The 16930-nt window shown below is 39.5% G+C and overlaps 1 protein-coding gene across 6 annotated transcripts in view; it reads right to left on the bottom strand.

The window, feature by feature from the left end:
- The window catches only part of LOC124163549 (transmembrane and coiled-coil domains protein 2), a 410710-nt gene that overhangs the window by 249509 nt on the left and 144271 nt on the right, over positions 1–16930 (bottom strand). For 2 of the 6 annotated variants that reach the window (XM_046540529.1, XM_046540531.1), the window contains exon 1: positions 11925–13683. The exons of 2 other annotated variants lie outside the window; for them this stretch is intronic. In XM_046540529.1, the coding sequence (XP_046396485.1) occupies positions 11925–12115 (191 nt within the window). In that variant the 5' untranslated portion in view covers positions 12116–13683. Of the gene's footprint in view, positions 1–11924; positions 13684–16930 lie in introns of those variants that run through there. 2 more of the 6 variants (XM_046540528.1, XM_046540533.1) reach the window with 2 other exon arrangements.

The following is a 16930-nucleotide window of genomic DNA, read 5'->3' as shown; positions in this document are numbered from 1 at the left end:
TATTCCCTCCCGATAATGCTGCGGGGCAGCCCAACATTTTGGCTGTCATAAGTTTCGGGGTAATTTTGCGAAGCACGATAACTCTTTGGTAGAATTCCACAAGTATCGGCCGCGACAGTTAATTTGATCTAGTCGATTTGATTGAAATTCTTTAATCCCCTGTTATGCATCATTCGTTACTTAATGCATAGTTGATGTGTGGTCGACAGATATTTGTGTCTTTCTCACCATAAGCATTCGATGTACTCGAAAAAGGCTTCTTTTTGGGCTTCCAGCCGGGTGGTCTCTCTCAATTCTGCCGATGTTTCGGCACACGAGTCGGTTTCCATCGTCTGGGCTTTGAAACCACCCGGCTGGAAGCCCGAATAGCCTTTTTCGAATATATTCGCCGGGAAAGCATTAGATCTAAGCAATAAAAGTAATTTCCTATTTCCCAATGTCTAGAAAGTGCGAAATATGTTGGCTGTTTGCTCAATCAGCTCTGGGCAGGGAAAGAGGGCTGGAGAGACACCCGGCGCCAGCATTAGTTAGCTCTTAACGTCCCATCCGAGCTGAGTTTCATTCTGGAAAAATAATAATGTTAACGTCAGAAGTGGATGTGTTTAGCCACCAATTAATAGCCATTAATCTCGGCGAAGCACAGTGGGCTAGAATCTAAAAAAGCTGGCCAAAACCTCAATGTCGATTTTTTGGAGCTAGGAAGTTGAAACTTCGCATACATATTCTCAAATAAATGTTAAGTGACCCGTGATATGTCAGGGGAGCCCTCTGATTGGTTGGCATCATTCCGCCTGTCCTCCTCGTCTGATGCGTCGTCCATGTTGATGCTGCGGGGGAGGTGGGGGGGCGGTCCATTCGGTGTTGGACTCATTTCTCAATCTGCCTCGGCAGAGCAGATATCGCTCGTGCCCGAGAAAACTCACCGTCGTGAACTTTAATGCGCATAACAGTGGGCAGTCGTGGATCGAGAGAAGTCGAAGGAGGAGTGGTCGCCCGCATTCTGAGACATTCGAAATAATAATAATGAACATGCAGCGATAAACTGCCTTCGAGTGCGTCACATGACATACGATGATCTTCTCTCCTGAAATGTGCAACCCAGCCATACACGTGGAAATGTTTACGCGCAAGTTGCCTCAAAAGCCGTGCATCGTTCACAGAACAAGGTAAGGAGATGTGCGTTGCAGATATCCGAGGACTGAGACTTTTACGCATGGTCATGGTCCTTGGGGGATTCCAACCACTATCCGTTCCGCAAATTATCTCTCATGCTATCGTCGGATCAAGAGAGATAGATAGTGAAGCTCGAAGATGAAGTCCTCCGTATCGCCGTGAAATGAGTGTGTGCTCTCCCAAGCAGTCCTCAATGGCTGGAGCAATGGCTAAGTGTGCCTAGCACGCACTCTCTATTCTCTACTCTCAATTCGGGTGCAACGCTCGCACGTTTCCGGAATCGCTCACCGCGCCTCCCCCCTATCTCATACACCGCAAGTAAATATGGGATACTTTGAACATAATGCAGGTGTTTTTTGTAAGACATATTTTTTCACGACCTAGGAACCAACTATATTTTCCAGAACAATTTATACTTTGGTAAAAAATATACGTTGGTCAAGCCACACAATCAAGTCACAATTATAAATGTTTCTTTTTTACAAAAATATCACAGAAACCTCGAGTGCGGGACTCTTTAGACATCATTTGGACTGATCGAATTGTCACATACATCGATATAACATTTTGAATGTGAAATTCAGACACTTTGAATATAATTACAGGCACTTCAAAAGTTTAGAATCGACACAGTTCAAAATCACCTCGAGCATAAATTTGAGCAAAATTGAAAAAAAAACTATCATTCCGCGTCTTCGCACTTCTCTTATTCAAAGAGCTTTAAAGCAATTTGATAGCACGAGGCCTTCCAATATTTTAGAGGCAAAGATTCACTCACATTCAGTTCAAATTGAGGCTTGAGTGTCATAAATACCCTGGGCGACATTCCTCATGCTAAACGTTGCTTTGGCTCTCAGTCACAGAAGACCCCATACGTTACACTCAACGTCTAACTAAGTGTTTCACTGTAGTTCCCGGAATTTACTGTCTGTAAGAAAGCAAGACACCCAAGCTTGAGTAGCCCTATCGCCTAAACGAGGCAATCAATTTCAATGCAACAAAAAGCACACGAAAGAGAATTTATTTCTACCTTGGATCATTTACTTAAAAAAAAAATTCGCGCCATATTACATCCTGTATTTATTTTTTCTAAAAAAAAGTACCCATTTTTTGCGCGTGAAATCAAGTTCCGCTTGGTATTCCCGTCGTTTTCGTTCCAAAAACTTGGAATTTTGATAGAAGAAATCCAGATCTATTATTGACAATTTGCAGACAACAAATTGTTTATACCGCAAGATTTGATTGAATTGTTGTAAAAAACGCAAATCTCTGATAACTTCGAAACCAACAAATCAATTGAAAATTGATTGGTTTTAGATTGGAAAACTGATTGATCGATTCAGGCTGTACGATGGAATGAAGACTAGTATTTATAAAATTTACATTAATAAATATCGCTAATAAAGTCAATATCGCTTAATATTTATCTAAATGTTTCTACACGCGTATTGGCAGCTCCGTCGTGGGAGAGGGAGGAGAAAAGAGTGCGCGTGGTTGCCACCGACTCGGCCGAAGCAACCAGTGGATGATTCATAAACTGCCAGGGTACTATGTGTCACTATGCACAACATGGCAACTTCGCAAGGCTTTGAGAGACTTTCTCTTTTCTGTTGCTTTGTTTTGGTCTGCCTCGCTAGGCAGAGCTAAAGCGACAATCAAAATATATTGAATTTACTGCTAACATTTAACGTGTACGATCTACGTACTTGCATTACATTCTACAGCACACAGCAGTACCAATAAATTTTCAAATGACCCATCGGTTTCGGAGTTAGCAGAGATTTGCGCTGTTTAAAAGAAATCCGTCAATTTCGTGGTATAAACAATTTGTTTTATAAAAACTATTTATGATAGATCTGGCTTACTTACATCAAAATTCCAAGTTATTGGAACGAAAACTACGGGAGTATCAAGCGCTTAAGGTTGGGAAACTTCATTTTACGTTCAAAAAACGGGTATTTTTTTAGAAAAAATTAGGTACAGGAAATACTATAGGGGGAAAATATTTTAAAAGTAAATTATCTAACGTAGAAATAAATTCTCTTTCGTATGCTTTTCGTTGCATTGAAATTGATCGCCTCGTTTGGACGATAGACCTCCCCAAACTCGGGGGTCTTGCTTTTTTCACAGACAGTGGCTACACGTCTTGCCTCGTCGCACCGCATTCAAGGTAAAGAAAGTAGAGGTCCTGAAAAAGCATGTCGTCAACACGAGGTTCCACTACACGACGGATATTGGTGACTTGCTGCCCACAGCCAAAGATAAAATCCAGCATGACCTCCATGAAGGTATGTACAGTGGCGGAAAAAATTAACGCAAAGCTCGTTGGCGTCTGAGAGCGGCCAGTTCAGGAACTACTTGTCTTCCAAAATTTTGCCCTCGTAATGCTCTCATACAACCGGGAGTTTTAAAAGCAATATATCCCTTATACCGGGGAAATAATCATACCCGTCGCATTATGACAAGGCGCAAAAGATCCAGCTACGAATGCTTCGCCATATTCTCCGAAGTATGCTTCGCCCTCGATTCACCTAGAATGGAATCTACTCTCGTCGGGACATCATTGGACTCAGCCGACATATTGGGCATTGAGACTTCATTTTATCCCAATCGTTCCCGTGGTGAAGTGGGTAAAGTATCATGCTTCGAATCAGAGGTTCCACGGATCAAGTCCCACGGTCGGATGACTTGATGCTGCACACTCACACACACACACACAGTAAACATTTTTCTGATCTTAAAACTTCGCCATACCTATCAATAGGTCCATAGGACGTTGCATGTCTATTGAATTCTTACTCGCTTATTTATTCGTTGAAATTCAACCACAATATTGCATAACCATTTGGGCAGTTGACTGTGGAGTGAATTTTGACTACCATTTCCGCGTCGTCCAGCACCGCTTCAAGGCCCCTAACCATTAGCTGCATGTGCGATGTGTCACGGCCAACGCTTCTTCTCCCCTTCAAGGGAAAACTCCTATAGAGTTCCTCATAGCAGAATGAAAGCACTTTTTTGAGCCACCTCCGAGAAATCAGTTGTATGTTTTCAGTTCACTTTTGGAATGCTTTACTCAATATTCTCCGCCCAATAACAGTTTTTTGAGGATTTTATTGAAACAACTTGTAACATACTGCAATTGAAAAGAAATGCGAAGACGAATTGATTTAGGTAACGGAATATGTTATGGCCATTTTAAGGTTCAATAATTTCTTTCATCTAGTTATCCGAAGAAATTGATTAATTTGGTCCGTAAACGATTTCTTTCGATTTTTTTGAACTTCATAATGTCTTTAAAACTTGATTTTCAATCACAAAGATGATGGATATGAACGCATATTTGATTAAAAACGTCAATTAAAAATTGAATCTTTATTAAAATATATGTATCTGAACTAAGCGTTGAATGTTTTTCAATTTTATATGCTGACATAAAATGAGAATCAGAAAAGTATTATAATTTTCACTTGTTGAAAAGTTATTTAGGAAACTGGAAAGATTACGGAAATTTGAATGGGTGGAAAGGAACTTAATGGAATTCGACTCTATTTTTGAGTTTATAGAAGGGAATGAATTTTATATAGAATTTGTTACCGTGGTAATCGAATTATTATTAATATTTCCTTGCTATAAGTTGATACATCTCATGGACTGATATATTTTTCCTCGTGAATTTCTCGTTCAGGTATAATCAATCAATTGATTCTCGAATTTATTTCTTCTAATTCTAGTGAATATTTCTTTTGTTCAAATACGATCTTTGGTGCTAGCTTTCTTTATCAATTCCTGCATAATTCTCCTCTTTTCTGAAACACACATGCTGTATCTTGCAGTCATTTACCTGTCTACTCCGTTTTTGTGTCCGAATCGTTTTCCGCAAAATATTTAATGTCCACAATTAAACTCATTTACTTTTATTTTGCTACGTAGACTGCTTCAGAAGTCCATCTTTGATGCACATTTCAATTATGCAGCAATCATGGGAGTAAATCCTTCGCAAGAAAGTGAATAAAAAATGTCGGCTGTATATGTGGTAAATTTTTTGTAAGCATTACGTGGCTTACTGGAAATATATTTTTTTCTAAGACAATGGGAATTTTCGACCGCACACTATAATTCACGGGATGGTCGAAAAAACTCTATAGCCCTCCTCAATGAATAGAGAATACTGGAAATTCGTCCATAAAATGAAGATGTCGCAATGAATGGTAATTCATGTAATTACAAGAATAAAATTTCTTCATTGATAGGTAAAGGTGATGAAAAATCATTTTTATTTATGAAAAAGTTAGTTTGTAAATTAACATAAATGTCTTACAACCGCATTTCTGCCGCGAAATTACCTCGAATAATTGATTGTGAGATTTATTCTATTCCTTAACCTATGCTGAGTGCTAAAAGTAATCAGAAGTTCGAAGTAGGGATTAAATAAATAGCGGAAAACGCGAACAGTCCAGTATTTCTATGACTTCGAAACAACATTAGTTCCATAATAATGATGAAATATTTTTTAAATGTATGCGTGATGCTCATTTTGTTGGAAAATTTAAGGGTAAGTCTAACCTCTGTTAACTTAACCATTTGTTCAATGTTTCTCATGAAATACATACGCAGACGCCCAAAATTACCCGATTGAGAATTACTGAGTTTGGGCGGCTTGATGTTCTGCCTTCGGTCAGCTCTGCAGAACATCTGGGGAATTTTCCCTTGAAATGAGGGAGGAGTAGTAGGCCGTGACACATTGCACATACAGCTAATGTTAGGGGCCTTGAAGCTGGGGTGGACGACGCGGAAATGGTAGTCAAAATTCACTCCTCAGTCAACTGCCCCAATGTCTATGCAATATGGTGGTTGATTTTCAACAAATTAATAAGCGAGTAAGAATTCAATAGACATGCAACATCCTATGGACCTATTGATAGGTATGGCGAAGTTTTAAGATCAGAAAAATGTTTACTGTGTGTGTGTGTGTGAGTGTGCAGCATCAAGTCATCCGACCGTGGGACTTGATCCGTGGAACCTCTGATTCGAAGCATGATACTTTACCCACTTCACCACGGGAACGATTGGGATAAAATGAAGTCTCAATGCCCAATATGTCGGCTGAGTCCAATGATGTCCCGACGAGAGTAGATTCCATTCTAGGTGAATCGAGGGCGAAGCATACTTCGGAGAATATGGCGAAGCATTCGTAGCTGGATCTTTTGCGCCTTGTCATAATGCGACGGGTATGATTATTTCCCCGGTATAAGGGATATATTGCTTTTAAAACTCCCGGTTGTATGAGAGCATTACGAGGGCAAAATTTTGGAAGACAAGTAGTTCCTGAACTGGCCGCTCTCAGACGCCAACGAGCTTTGCGTTAATTTTTTCCGCCACTGTACAAAGTGCCTTGCTCTTGAGGGAAAACGTACATTGGTGAGACTTGTCGTTCACTGAAGGTACGAATAAAGAGCACCGAAGTGCCACGAAGAATGGGTAATTCCAGCTGTCAGCCATATCAAAACATGCCTGGACCCAAGGAGGACACGACATCAAATTTGAGGAGGCCAGTAGGTATAATAGAAAATTCCATTAGCAGATACTATTAGTCCAGGAAATGAAGCACTTTGGCTTGAATTTTTTTCAAACTAGATGGATCTACTAGAAATTTTGTTAGTAGGTAGAAAACAGACCTAGGATCAAAATATATATCATGCCGACGGGCGCTAATACCCTGGGGGTGGTTTCCACCCCATCTCGGGGGTGGAATTTTTTTATATTAAATTTCGAGCACACGAATCGATGGAAAAATTAATTATAGGCAGAAAATGCTCTTCGCATTCTTTTCGTAGCATTAATATTTTTCGAGCTATTCGCGATTGCAACTTAAAGTTTTTAATAGAAAAAATCAACGTTATTCATAGGTTTTTCGCAAATAACTTGAAAAATATGCATTTATCAAAAACATAACAAAATACAACGGATAACTTCAGGCTTTATTTTGTGACACCTCTCGATATTGGATATAAAAAAATAAAACTTAGTAAGGTTTTCTATTATTTTAATATGGGCACGACCCGTGTTTCGTAACGTGGCTACATCTTCAGGTGACATGGAGATGTAACCACGCTACGATGTAACCTGGTAGCATCATCTATACCTGAAGACGTAACCACGTTACGAAACCCGGGTCGTGCCCATATTAAAATACCAGTGAACCTTACAAAGGTTTATTTCTTTATTTACATTATAAAATAATAGCTCATAAAACAACAAAGAAAATTCTTCTTTATGTTTCCTTGGCGACCACTACGAATCGAGATACGGCATCTTAATTAATAGCTTTTGTTTGTTAAAAGCCATATTTTAGATATTCAATGTCAAATAGCAGGAAAACTACTAATTTTCCGGGAAAATTTTTAAAAATTAGTTTTAATTTTTTTTACAAACTTTCTTTAGAAACTTGAATAAATTCCTTGGCAAGAAATTTGAGTGAGTTTTGATAAAAATAAAGTAGGTCTACTTTGTTCTACGAAAATATCAGGGAAAACAACAACCGAACCACCAACCTGGCTACAATTGATCGTTTTCCTGTTGCAGTTCTCTTTACTTAAATGCTACCAATAAATAACAGAAGTTTCATCCATTTAAAATCATTAATTTTTTTTATTGGACCTGATTGTGAAAAACGATTTTTTACAATTTCGTAAAAGATTTCTCTTTAAATTTCCTGTAAAATAAATATTTTGTGAGATATGGCCGTTTAAAGTCTCTATTTACAAGCAAGCATCATCTTATTTAAGCTCTTAAAACTCGCCCCATTCAAAACTAAAATTTAAAGGAATAAATTTTACATAGCCTCTTAGCCCTTAAAAAAACGACAAAATAATTATTAAATAAGCTTTCTATCGTAAACAACCAAGGAACTATGTTTGAAAAACCAATCCACTTTTTTTGGAACATTTCGAAAAGCACAATTCAGAGCATCATAATCCACAATATCGGTATATACTTTGTTTGCTACACGTTCGGCACTGACTTATACACTCAAATTTACACCAAAATAAACACACACACACCCATAATGCTTCTATACACACGTAAGCACGTGCGCATGTGTGCGCTCGTACGAGTGTAGCGTGTGTGCAAGTGCGTTGCGGAAAGACTGGACGCCATACAGTATCTGTTGTATCTTGTTATGTGTAATATATTCATAAATATCCATTAAGCTGTTTACTATTGGACCCCATTAAAATGAACACACCACCTGCCCCTGAAGAAATTCTCAAAATTATTTTTTTATAATCACAGAAAGGGTGCGCCGTTTCATTTGGCTGAAAAAAGGGATAATATTGCACTTCTATTTCTTCTGGGTGCTCTGGTGAGGATTGTACAGTCTTAAAAGAAGACGAGAATGACGCCTACGACGACGATGATTTAATAGTTAAAGATTAAGAATTATTTTATATGTTCTTGTATAAGTTTTACTTTTAACTGCATATAAAAAATTTAGTGCATTTTTGTGTAAATTAACTTTTGAAATTAATTTTAGTTTTTTCCTATTTATACTTATTACAGTAGTTTATAAGCAATGCAATCTCACATGGGGTGGTTTTTAAGGGTTGAAAATTTACAAAATAAAATTAGTACATTCTGAAACCACAACATCATTGAATTAAAACACTGTAACGAATAATTAATATTTTTAGGGTAAATAATTTTTTTACGTTAGCCCCCAATAAGGATTGATTTTTAACGGTTGAAATATTTTGAAATAATGTTCCAAAGTATAAAACAATCATTATTCAAATAATGCAAACAAAATTTTACCCAAATAAAACTTTAAAATGTACTTTTTTAACTTTTGGCATTAAGGGGTAGTTTTTACCCCTAAAAAATATAAAGCGCCCATCGGCATAGTATAGATATTGAAGTAGACGGTAGGATCATTCTAATCCCAAATTTTTATTCAAATCCCAAATCGATAAAGTTTGAAATAATTGCTAGGGTTTGCACTTTTTTGAGCTTCATTTCATGGACTACATCCCAGACTTATCCAAGAATCAATTGAGATGGCCCGAACGAACACTTTCAATAGAGACGATGGCTACCACTTGGATGCCAATTGGAGGAGACGGATCAAACGGACCAATGAGAGAGCAGCAGCCATAACTGGCGGGACTGAACCCGCATATGAGGACGATGATCGCACACAAAGTTGAAAATGGTAATGATAATAATAATAATCAACAATTATTGCTAATAAACAATTTCAATGAATCAATGTTCCTTTGCTTTCTATGTTACTTGAATGGTTGTTTATTTAGAAGTCATGTTTTCTGTTGGGTACAAAATTGTTGTTGTTGTACACAATGGTGTGGTCAAATAAATGGAGATATTAAAAGATCGGAAATCAAGTGCAAAAAAGGAATATTTCCTAAAAGTAAGTCTTCTTTTCATAGAACTTATTTTCAGCTCAAAGAACCGTACTGAAGTAGTAATTCTGCTGATGCTATTATTATTCGGTTAGTTAAACCAGTTGTGGGCAGTAACAGAAACATCAAAGGTGACAACTTGTTCACTATTGCTCCCCTCGCCAAAAAAAAATGCAGAAAGAAGAAGGGTTAACATATGTTGCCACGATAAAAAGAAATAAGAGAGAAATTCCGAAAGCAGCAACTGAGCAGAGCAGTGACTTTGTCACTCTTTGCTTTCCAAAGAATTGCACGCTGCCCACAAAAAATAAATCAGTAATTGTTCTTTCCACAATGCACCACGATTCTGCCATTGATCCTGAAAAAACGCAGACAAATAAACCTGATATGATTACATTCTAAAATAGAACTAAAAATGGCGTGGATAGACTGGAACAACTCTTGCACGTGCAATATTTAATGCATCGCGTAATATAAGACGGTGGCCTATGGTGATTTTTTGTGATTTATTGAAAATTTCCGCTGTCAATGATCTCAGTGTTTTCAAGGTCAATTCAAAATCTTCTCAATTTGCAAGACGCAATCTTCTGCAGAAGATAGCCTGCAAAATGATAAAAATGCAAATCATGAAAAAGAGTGTAATGGGAACATGCACAATTTTTTAAAGTGATTAAATAAGAAGGTCCCTACCGCAAATGTACTCACCGAAAATTTCGCGGATGAATAATGCTTTTTAGCTGAGTTATGAGTCTTTAAAAATAGAACTTCATCGGCTGCTTGAAAACACGACGTCATCGGAGCGTGACGTCACGACACGGTATCCACTGATGACAGACTGAGGAAATTGATAGAAAATCGATCTACGAGGACTCAAATGCAAATTTGTCGAAAATAATTGCTGTTCAGAAAATTAGCCGCCATACAAAGGAGTCGACGAAAAGTAAACTGTCGTATTCTGCCTTCTAATATCCCTCTTAAATCAATTTGCCCTTTGAGGAACTACCAAAATGCTCAAAAATGAGTTTTACTTCGATATCTTGCATTAATACTCTACCGCTCTACTCTCTTAGCGAAGTGAATGGTGTACTGAGCGATGACGTCAGAAGGCGTTTCAGGTCACGTGACTTCAAGCGATATTTGAGCACTTTTAATAAGCATTTACTGACGTTTGTGGAGTACTAGGGGAGTTTTGGCTTACATATTTGGAATCGTGAGAAAATTTTCTATTCAATGAGACTAACTAGCATGATGAACAAATTTCATGCATGTTCCCCATTGCTATTGTCCCAACGCAATGAAGAGCACGGGCTCGTGCATTGGTGGAAATATGTGAACCCTCCAATCGAAAGATGTACCTGTTATGGACCATACAATGCCTGTGTATGAGGCCATGATAAAACAAAACGGCGTTGGTGCATCAAATGCGGGGAAAGGACACGAAAAGATCACCCACGGGAAATGTGTGTGACCTTTATTCATGAATGATTTTTTACCTCATGGTCATACCTCCTTTTCCTAAACCCGATGAAAAATTCTGTCAGTAAAACTATGATAGTAAAACTAAAAATTTATTAATAAAATTCCTGCTCCATTTGTTCTACACTTTGTTCAAGCATATTCATTTCTGTTGAGAATCTGATCATTTCATTAATCTAAGGAAATCGTTTATCTTTCATTACTTAAAAATATAGAAAATTTTGAAAAAATATTCCATCACTATATATTTATCACTTTTTGCATTCCATTTAGATATATACAAATAAATGTTCAACTTTTTGTATAAATTTGGTTATCATGGATTTTCGATGCCCATAATATTTCACGATTTTCAACAAGTATGAATTTTGTTCCAAATTAATTATAAATGTGATCTCTATTGACAAAAAAGTTCACGGAAGAATAAAAATAGTCCAATGCTATTGTTTGTAAAAAAGTTTTTGCAAAAAGCTGATAAGGCAACAAAAAAATTGGAATTTGGGCCACCTGAGCGGCCCGCGCGCCCAGCCGCGGAACAAAATTTAACGCGCTCACTGAAGGTTTAAAAAAAAACAGATTAGAATCAGTGCAGCCGCTCTGAAGTATTGATGGTGTAAGTAAACTGTTCATTGATTGTTAGGCGGTGCGAAGTTCACCGGGTGAGCTAGTATCATATAAGTTAAGAGGTTATTTGAACTAAATAAAAATTAAAATCGACAATTTCACGTGATGACACATACTACTCTAAAATCCACCAATAACTGAACTAATGGATCCGTTCGGGTAAATACTACGAGAATTCTAGTACATAATTGTGTTGACAGCCAGTTGTGGAGGCAGCAGCGGCGTGTCACTTACAGTGGAGAAGGGTGCAGGGGTGCGGTAGAGCAGGGCGGCCAGTCGGCAGAGCAGCACCACTGCGCCCGCTGCGTGCCGAGGCGACGGTCCAGGGAGCCGCCTTTGGGAGGAGCGGACGGGGCCAAGGAGCGGCTCTCCGCAGCACTGCTCCACCCATACAACCCACAGCGGTCCGCCGTGCGAAAGTCCATCTTCCGAAGCGCTCAAGTCCAATCCAAGCCAATCAAACCACGAAAACGGGCACGCGAGAATGCTTCTTTTGGTGAATTGAAATCCTCCACTGGTCACGAGGCCTCCGTCCGTGTTTCACTGTGGAGGAGGAACGATTTCATTTTTCTCGACTTATCAAGTCAAGCGCGTGCAGCACAGAGATCGCAGAGAGCGTGATCCGATGTCATCTGTGACTCGCAGCAGCAGAATGAGGAGGAGGCGGTCCATTGCACATCTACTGACGACTGTGGTTCACAACAAAAGACACTGTCAAGTCAATCGAGAATCGCCTCCGAGTCTTCGCTTTGGCCCCGTTGTCGCTCCACTTTTATTACTGCCATTAATTCAATTTTAAGCCATGAAAAACATAAACAAGGAAAAAACACGCGATAAAATCAGGGCAATAACAAAAACATTCAATCATAACGGCAAAAGAAAATAATTGGAAAGTACTTTCATTGTTTAGCAGCATGAAGCACCAGTTGACTTCGAATGCCAAAATTGTGTTGGAGTGATTTCTTATTTCACACTAACACTTACACCAGCAATGGAAGCATTCGCGCCATTTTAAATGTCGCAGGTCAATTAGCTGGTGTGTTTCGAACTAACATATGAACAGCATTGAATCGTCTATTTCAGTCTGCGCTTGCTCGCATAACGTATCCACGAGGACGCCAACTCCTTCAGCGGAAGATTAAAGGGGGATCATCGCAACATGTGTCCACCGCCTAAAAATTACGGGGTGCCCACTGCATAGCAATAAAAAAATTCTCCAAATTTTCCAGCAGCTTAATAGGGATTTCCATAGGGATGACATCAAGTCCCAAACATAAGTATTTTTGGCCAAGTATTTCTCATGCGGTAGAAATTAATGACCAATAACGGAAATGCTGAATGAAACATTCAGAGGTAGACACTACTACACACGCCAGAAACCCAATGCAATTAGGTAAAGGTTCGAGCGAGACAGCGATATATCACTGAAGTCCAGTGCTCGATCAGTTCTGCAAAGAAGTTTCTAAACATGGGCTGTTAGTATGCAAATAAGTGAATAAATTCAATTTGGCAACTATCCAACCAGAAAGTTCCCGCAAGTTGCTGAAGCCTGTTGTTTCCGAGGAGCTCTGGGCGGTCGCTTGCGATAATTCAACGCCCTCGGCTAGTTTTCCCAGAGTGCATTAAAAGCCGATTTCGTAGGTCACTCGCAGAAATCCCAGCGTAGTTTTATCAGGAGATGGAAATTCCCCGGGTGCTCCAGGACACCGTGAGTGCACGAGCAGGTCAACTCAACTGGATTTGCAAAACAATCCCAGTCACACATGACATCAAACATACTCCCGCCGCCTTGGAGGACGATGCTTCCCCATAATTGATCCACACACACAAGCTCTGTCACGTGAGATCTTCTTGCCGCGAAAGCGAAGGAAGACAAACCTCGGTCGACCGCGAGGCAAGAGCTTCATACGAAGAGGCACGCGCGAGCGAACATCAAGGACGATTAGAAAAGAGACGTCCGCTCGGAGCGAAGCCCAAGCGAGCACTGAATGGGGACAGGGGCGACAGCAGCGCCACACTCTCTTCATCTCTCCACTTCACTTGTAAGGGAGCCTTGCACACGCCGCACCCACAACTGCTCCGCCTCTCCCCCCTCACGTCAATGCTTTTCAACAATACGTTTTACGATTAAGGGCCAGTTTCACCAACGAGGATAATTGAATTAACTCGGATAATATTCTCCAAAAACCGAGATATTACAACAATCGCGTTTCACCAGATGCATTAACTCGGTTTTGGGCCGTTATCTCGGTTTATACTTTTACTGACGATATTCCGCCGTTCAAAACTTATTATCCGAGTTAATCTGAGGGCAGATGTAACGTGGCATTGCGCGCATGCACCTTCATCAGCTCTCAGAAAATACGAATGACAGCGATGAAGAATATCAACATTCTATTCGGAGACCACGTTCATTATGGATAAATGAGCGTGCAGATTATTTTAAAATACATGGTAAAGTACATTTATTTACTCATCCCAAAATGGAAAATGAAACTGCAAAGGCAGTTCTCGCTCTCATTGAAGAAGACGAATTTTACTCACAAGGGGAGGTGGAGGTTTCCAATGCATTTTATTTTATAGCATTCGGAATGGCAAACACATCTCTAAACTGGTAGTGGTTCTAATAAATGGGCCTCAGTTTGGCTGTAATTAATTAATTTTCATGCGGTACTCTTAAAAAGCCTTATACAATAATAATGTAAACTGCTATAATAGCGCGTTATCTTCTATGTCGGGCAGTTGGTATATAGTGGTACCGTCGTTGACTCTCATCAAGGGGGCCAGGGTTCGAGCCTTTGCCATAGCAACTTTTGCATAGCTTTTTTGTCGTCTTCATTTTGATCATACGGCGACATGTATATGAATAATTTTAATTGAAGCAAGCATAAACATGAGGAAATTTTTTTATCATCGTAATGGGGTACATGACCTCCCCTTGTCAAAAAAATTTCATGTTTCTTTCTCTTAAACTTGAGCTTTTGCATGCCTATGCTCCTCTTGAGCCAATGATTCTGACAACTCTTGCCAACATATGTTCGTATTCATAAATGTTACAAGCCTTTCTTTGAATTCTCTTACATATATGCACAAAAACCTTTAATCTCTGTTCTCTTTCTGAATTAATATCTATGTAACAACGTCGTTATCTTCTAAACCGCAATTTTACCAATGTGAGACGTAATTAATTATTGTAGCACAAAATAACCAAGAACTGTGTTTATTTAAATCTGAGAGTCTCGGTAAATTAAAAATTTTCACATTTAAATAACGATGCATTAAACAAAGGCGCTTAAAAGTTTTTTACCGCAATATTCTCGCATTCCTTGCTCTTGCCAAACGCGGTTCCCCTATTTGTTTTTTGTTTAGTTTTTATTACCCGTGCGTGATATTCGGTAAGGCAAATTAATATATCCTTCCATGAAAACGTAATTTTTGAGCTTATCTAACTCTCACTGTCAATATTAACACTGTTGCTGTTCATTTTCTCTCTCTGTACTTTATTGTACAATTACCGGCTTATTAAAGCTGATTCCATGTCATACGGTTGCTTACCGTCATTTATTTTTCTCACGTCAGTGTTATGAAAAACGTAAGAGCCAAACAATTTATTCTGACTATCTCGGTTTTTTAAAACTAAGATAAAATGTCTTTGGTGAAACACGATCCCCACATTTCTGAGATAATAATTTTAACCGAGGTTTTGAAAACTGAGATAACAGAGAATATTATCCGTGTTGGTGAAACTGGGCCTTAGTGAATAAGAGGGATTTCAGCCCTCATCACAACATCCATTTCCGTCTCTTCACCCGAGTGGGATTTTTTCTTCGAAGATGAATTAAACACAATGCATTACGGAAGAGTACGGGACGCTTCGACGGTGAATTTCGGAACGCGAGACGTCCCTCTCTCAATCCACATAGCACGTGATCCCTCGCTGACAGATGTTGACTTGAGGGAGTCACCCGGTCGACCTAAGCTCGAGTGACTCACTCACTCACACTCCAGCACGCGGGCCGCTTCCACGAAATGGACCGATAGCAGCGGTCATAAAAAGCCAATCGCCTGATGAGCACGTCAATGTAGAGCAGTCGTCCGTCACCCCACGCGTTGCTGAACCAGACGCATACTCCCACAGCCAGCCAATTCTTCAGCACAAGACGGCTACGTAATTATACATAGATTGACATGTTATCTATTCAAAATGACATAAACTCCCTTACCTAAATGCGCGAAAAATGATTACTTTCCTGAAGCTGGTGAGAGTCAGGGGTCGAAGGCATTAGCCACCGATTGGCATGAACATACCCGCACGGTCGTCTAATCGCGGTCTTGTCAACGCCACGTATATAGAGCTTCATTTGGAAAACCCCGACCGCTGTCAACACTCCCGCGTCATTCTCAAGACGAGAGACAAACAAAGTTTCAATATATTCATTCAGTCATGAATCCGAAGCATCACAAAGTACAAAAAACTCTCAAATTATAGAAGGCATGGGTAGACGTGTTTTCATTTTTCTATTTTCATCTACATCTACATAATACCCCGCCAGCCGCCTAAAAGGCGTGTGGCAGGGGGTGTTAGGACACCAGCCGTTTACAGCTAAAAAAAAAAAATTAAGTGCTCAAACGAAGTTGGGACTAGCGTTTATTAAAGTCCTTTATGGTTCGGGGGAAAAACGAATTCGCATATCTATCCGTTCGGCAAAACATCTCTCTTAATTTATCACTTCTATCGGACCTGGAAATATAGTGTGGCTCTAATATTATGTTCTCTGTGTCGCTCTTAAAGATATCCATTCTCAATTGTTCAAGCAATCTAAGCCTAGCGCGCAGCCTCCGAGTCTCCAACGGCTCCCAGCCTAACTCGCTTAACATCTGGGTAACACTGTCTGTACGCCCGTAGCAGTTTTTGACGAAACGCGCAGCCTTCCTTTGAATTTTATTCAGTTCGCGGATTAAGTCTTTCTGCACCGGATCCCATATGCTCGCTGCATATTCAAGGTGCGGTCGGACGAGATCGAAATAGCACCTTGCTTTCACTTTCTCATCCGAAAATCTTCCCACAATACGCTTGACGAATCCTAATTTCTTCAGGGCTGTGCCGCAAATATTCTTTATATGTGTTCCCCACGTGAGGTTCGAGGTTATCGTAACTCCCAGGTACTTCACTTCGTCTGTTGCCTTTATGTTAATGCCATCCACTGCATAAACGTGGTTAGAGTTGGACGAATTCCGCA

Source organism: Ischnura elegans, chromosome 8, assembly GCF_921293095.1.
Source record: "Ischnura elegans chromosome 8, ioIscEleg1.1, whole genome shotgun sequence".
NCBI lineage: Eukaryota > Metazoa > Arthropoda > Insecta > Odonata > Coenagrionidae > Ischnura > Ischnura elegans.
This window is presented reverse-complemented; position numbering and strand designations above follow the sequence as displayed.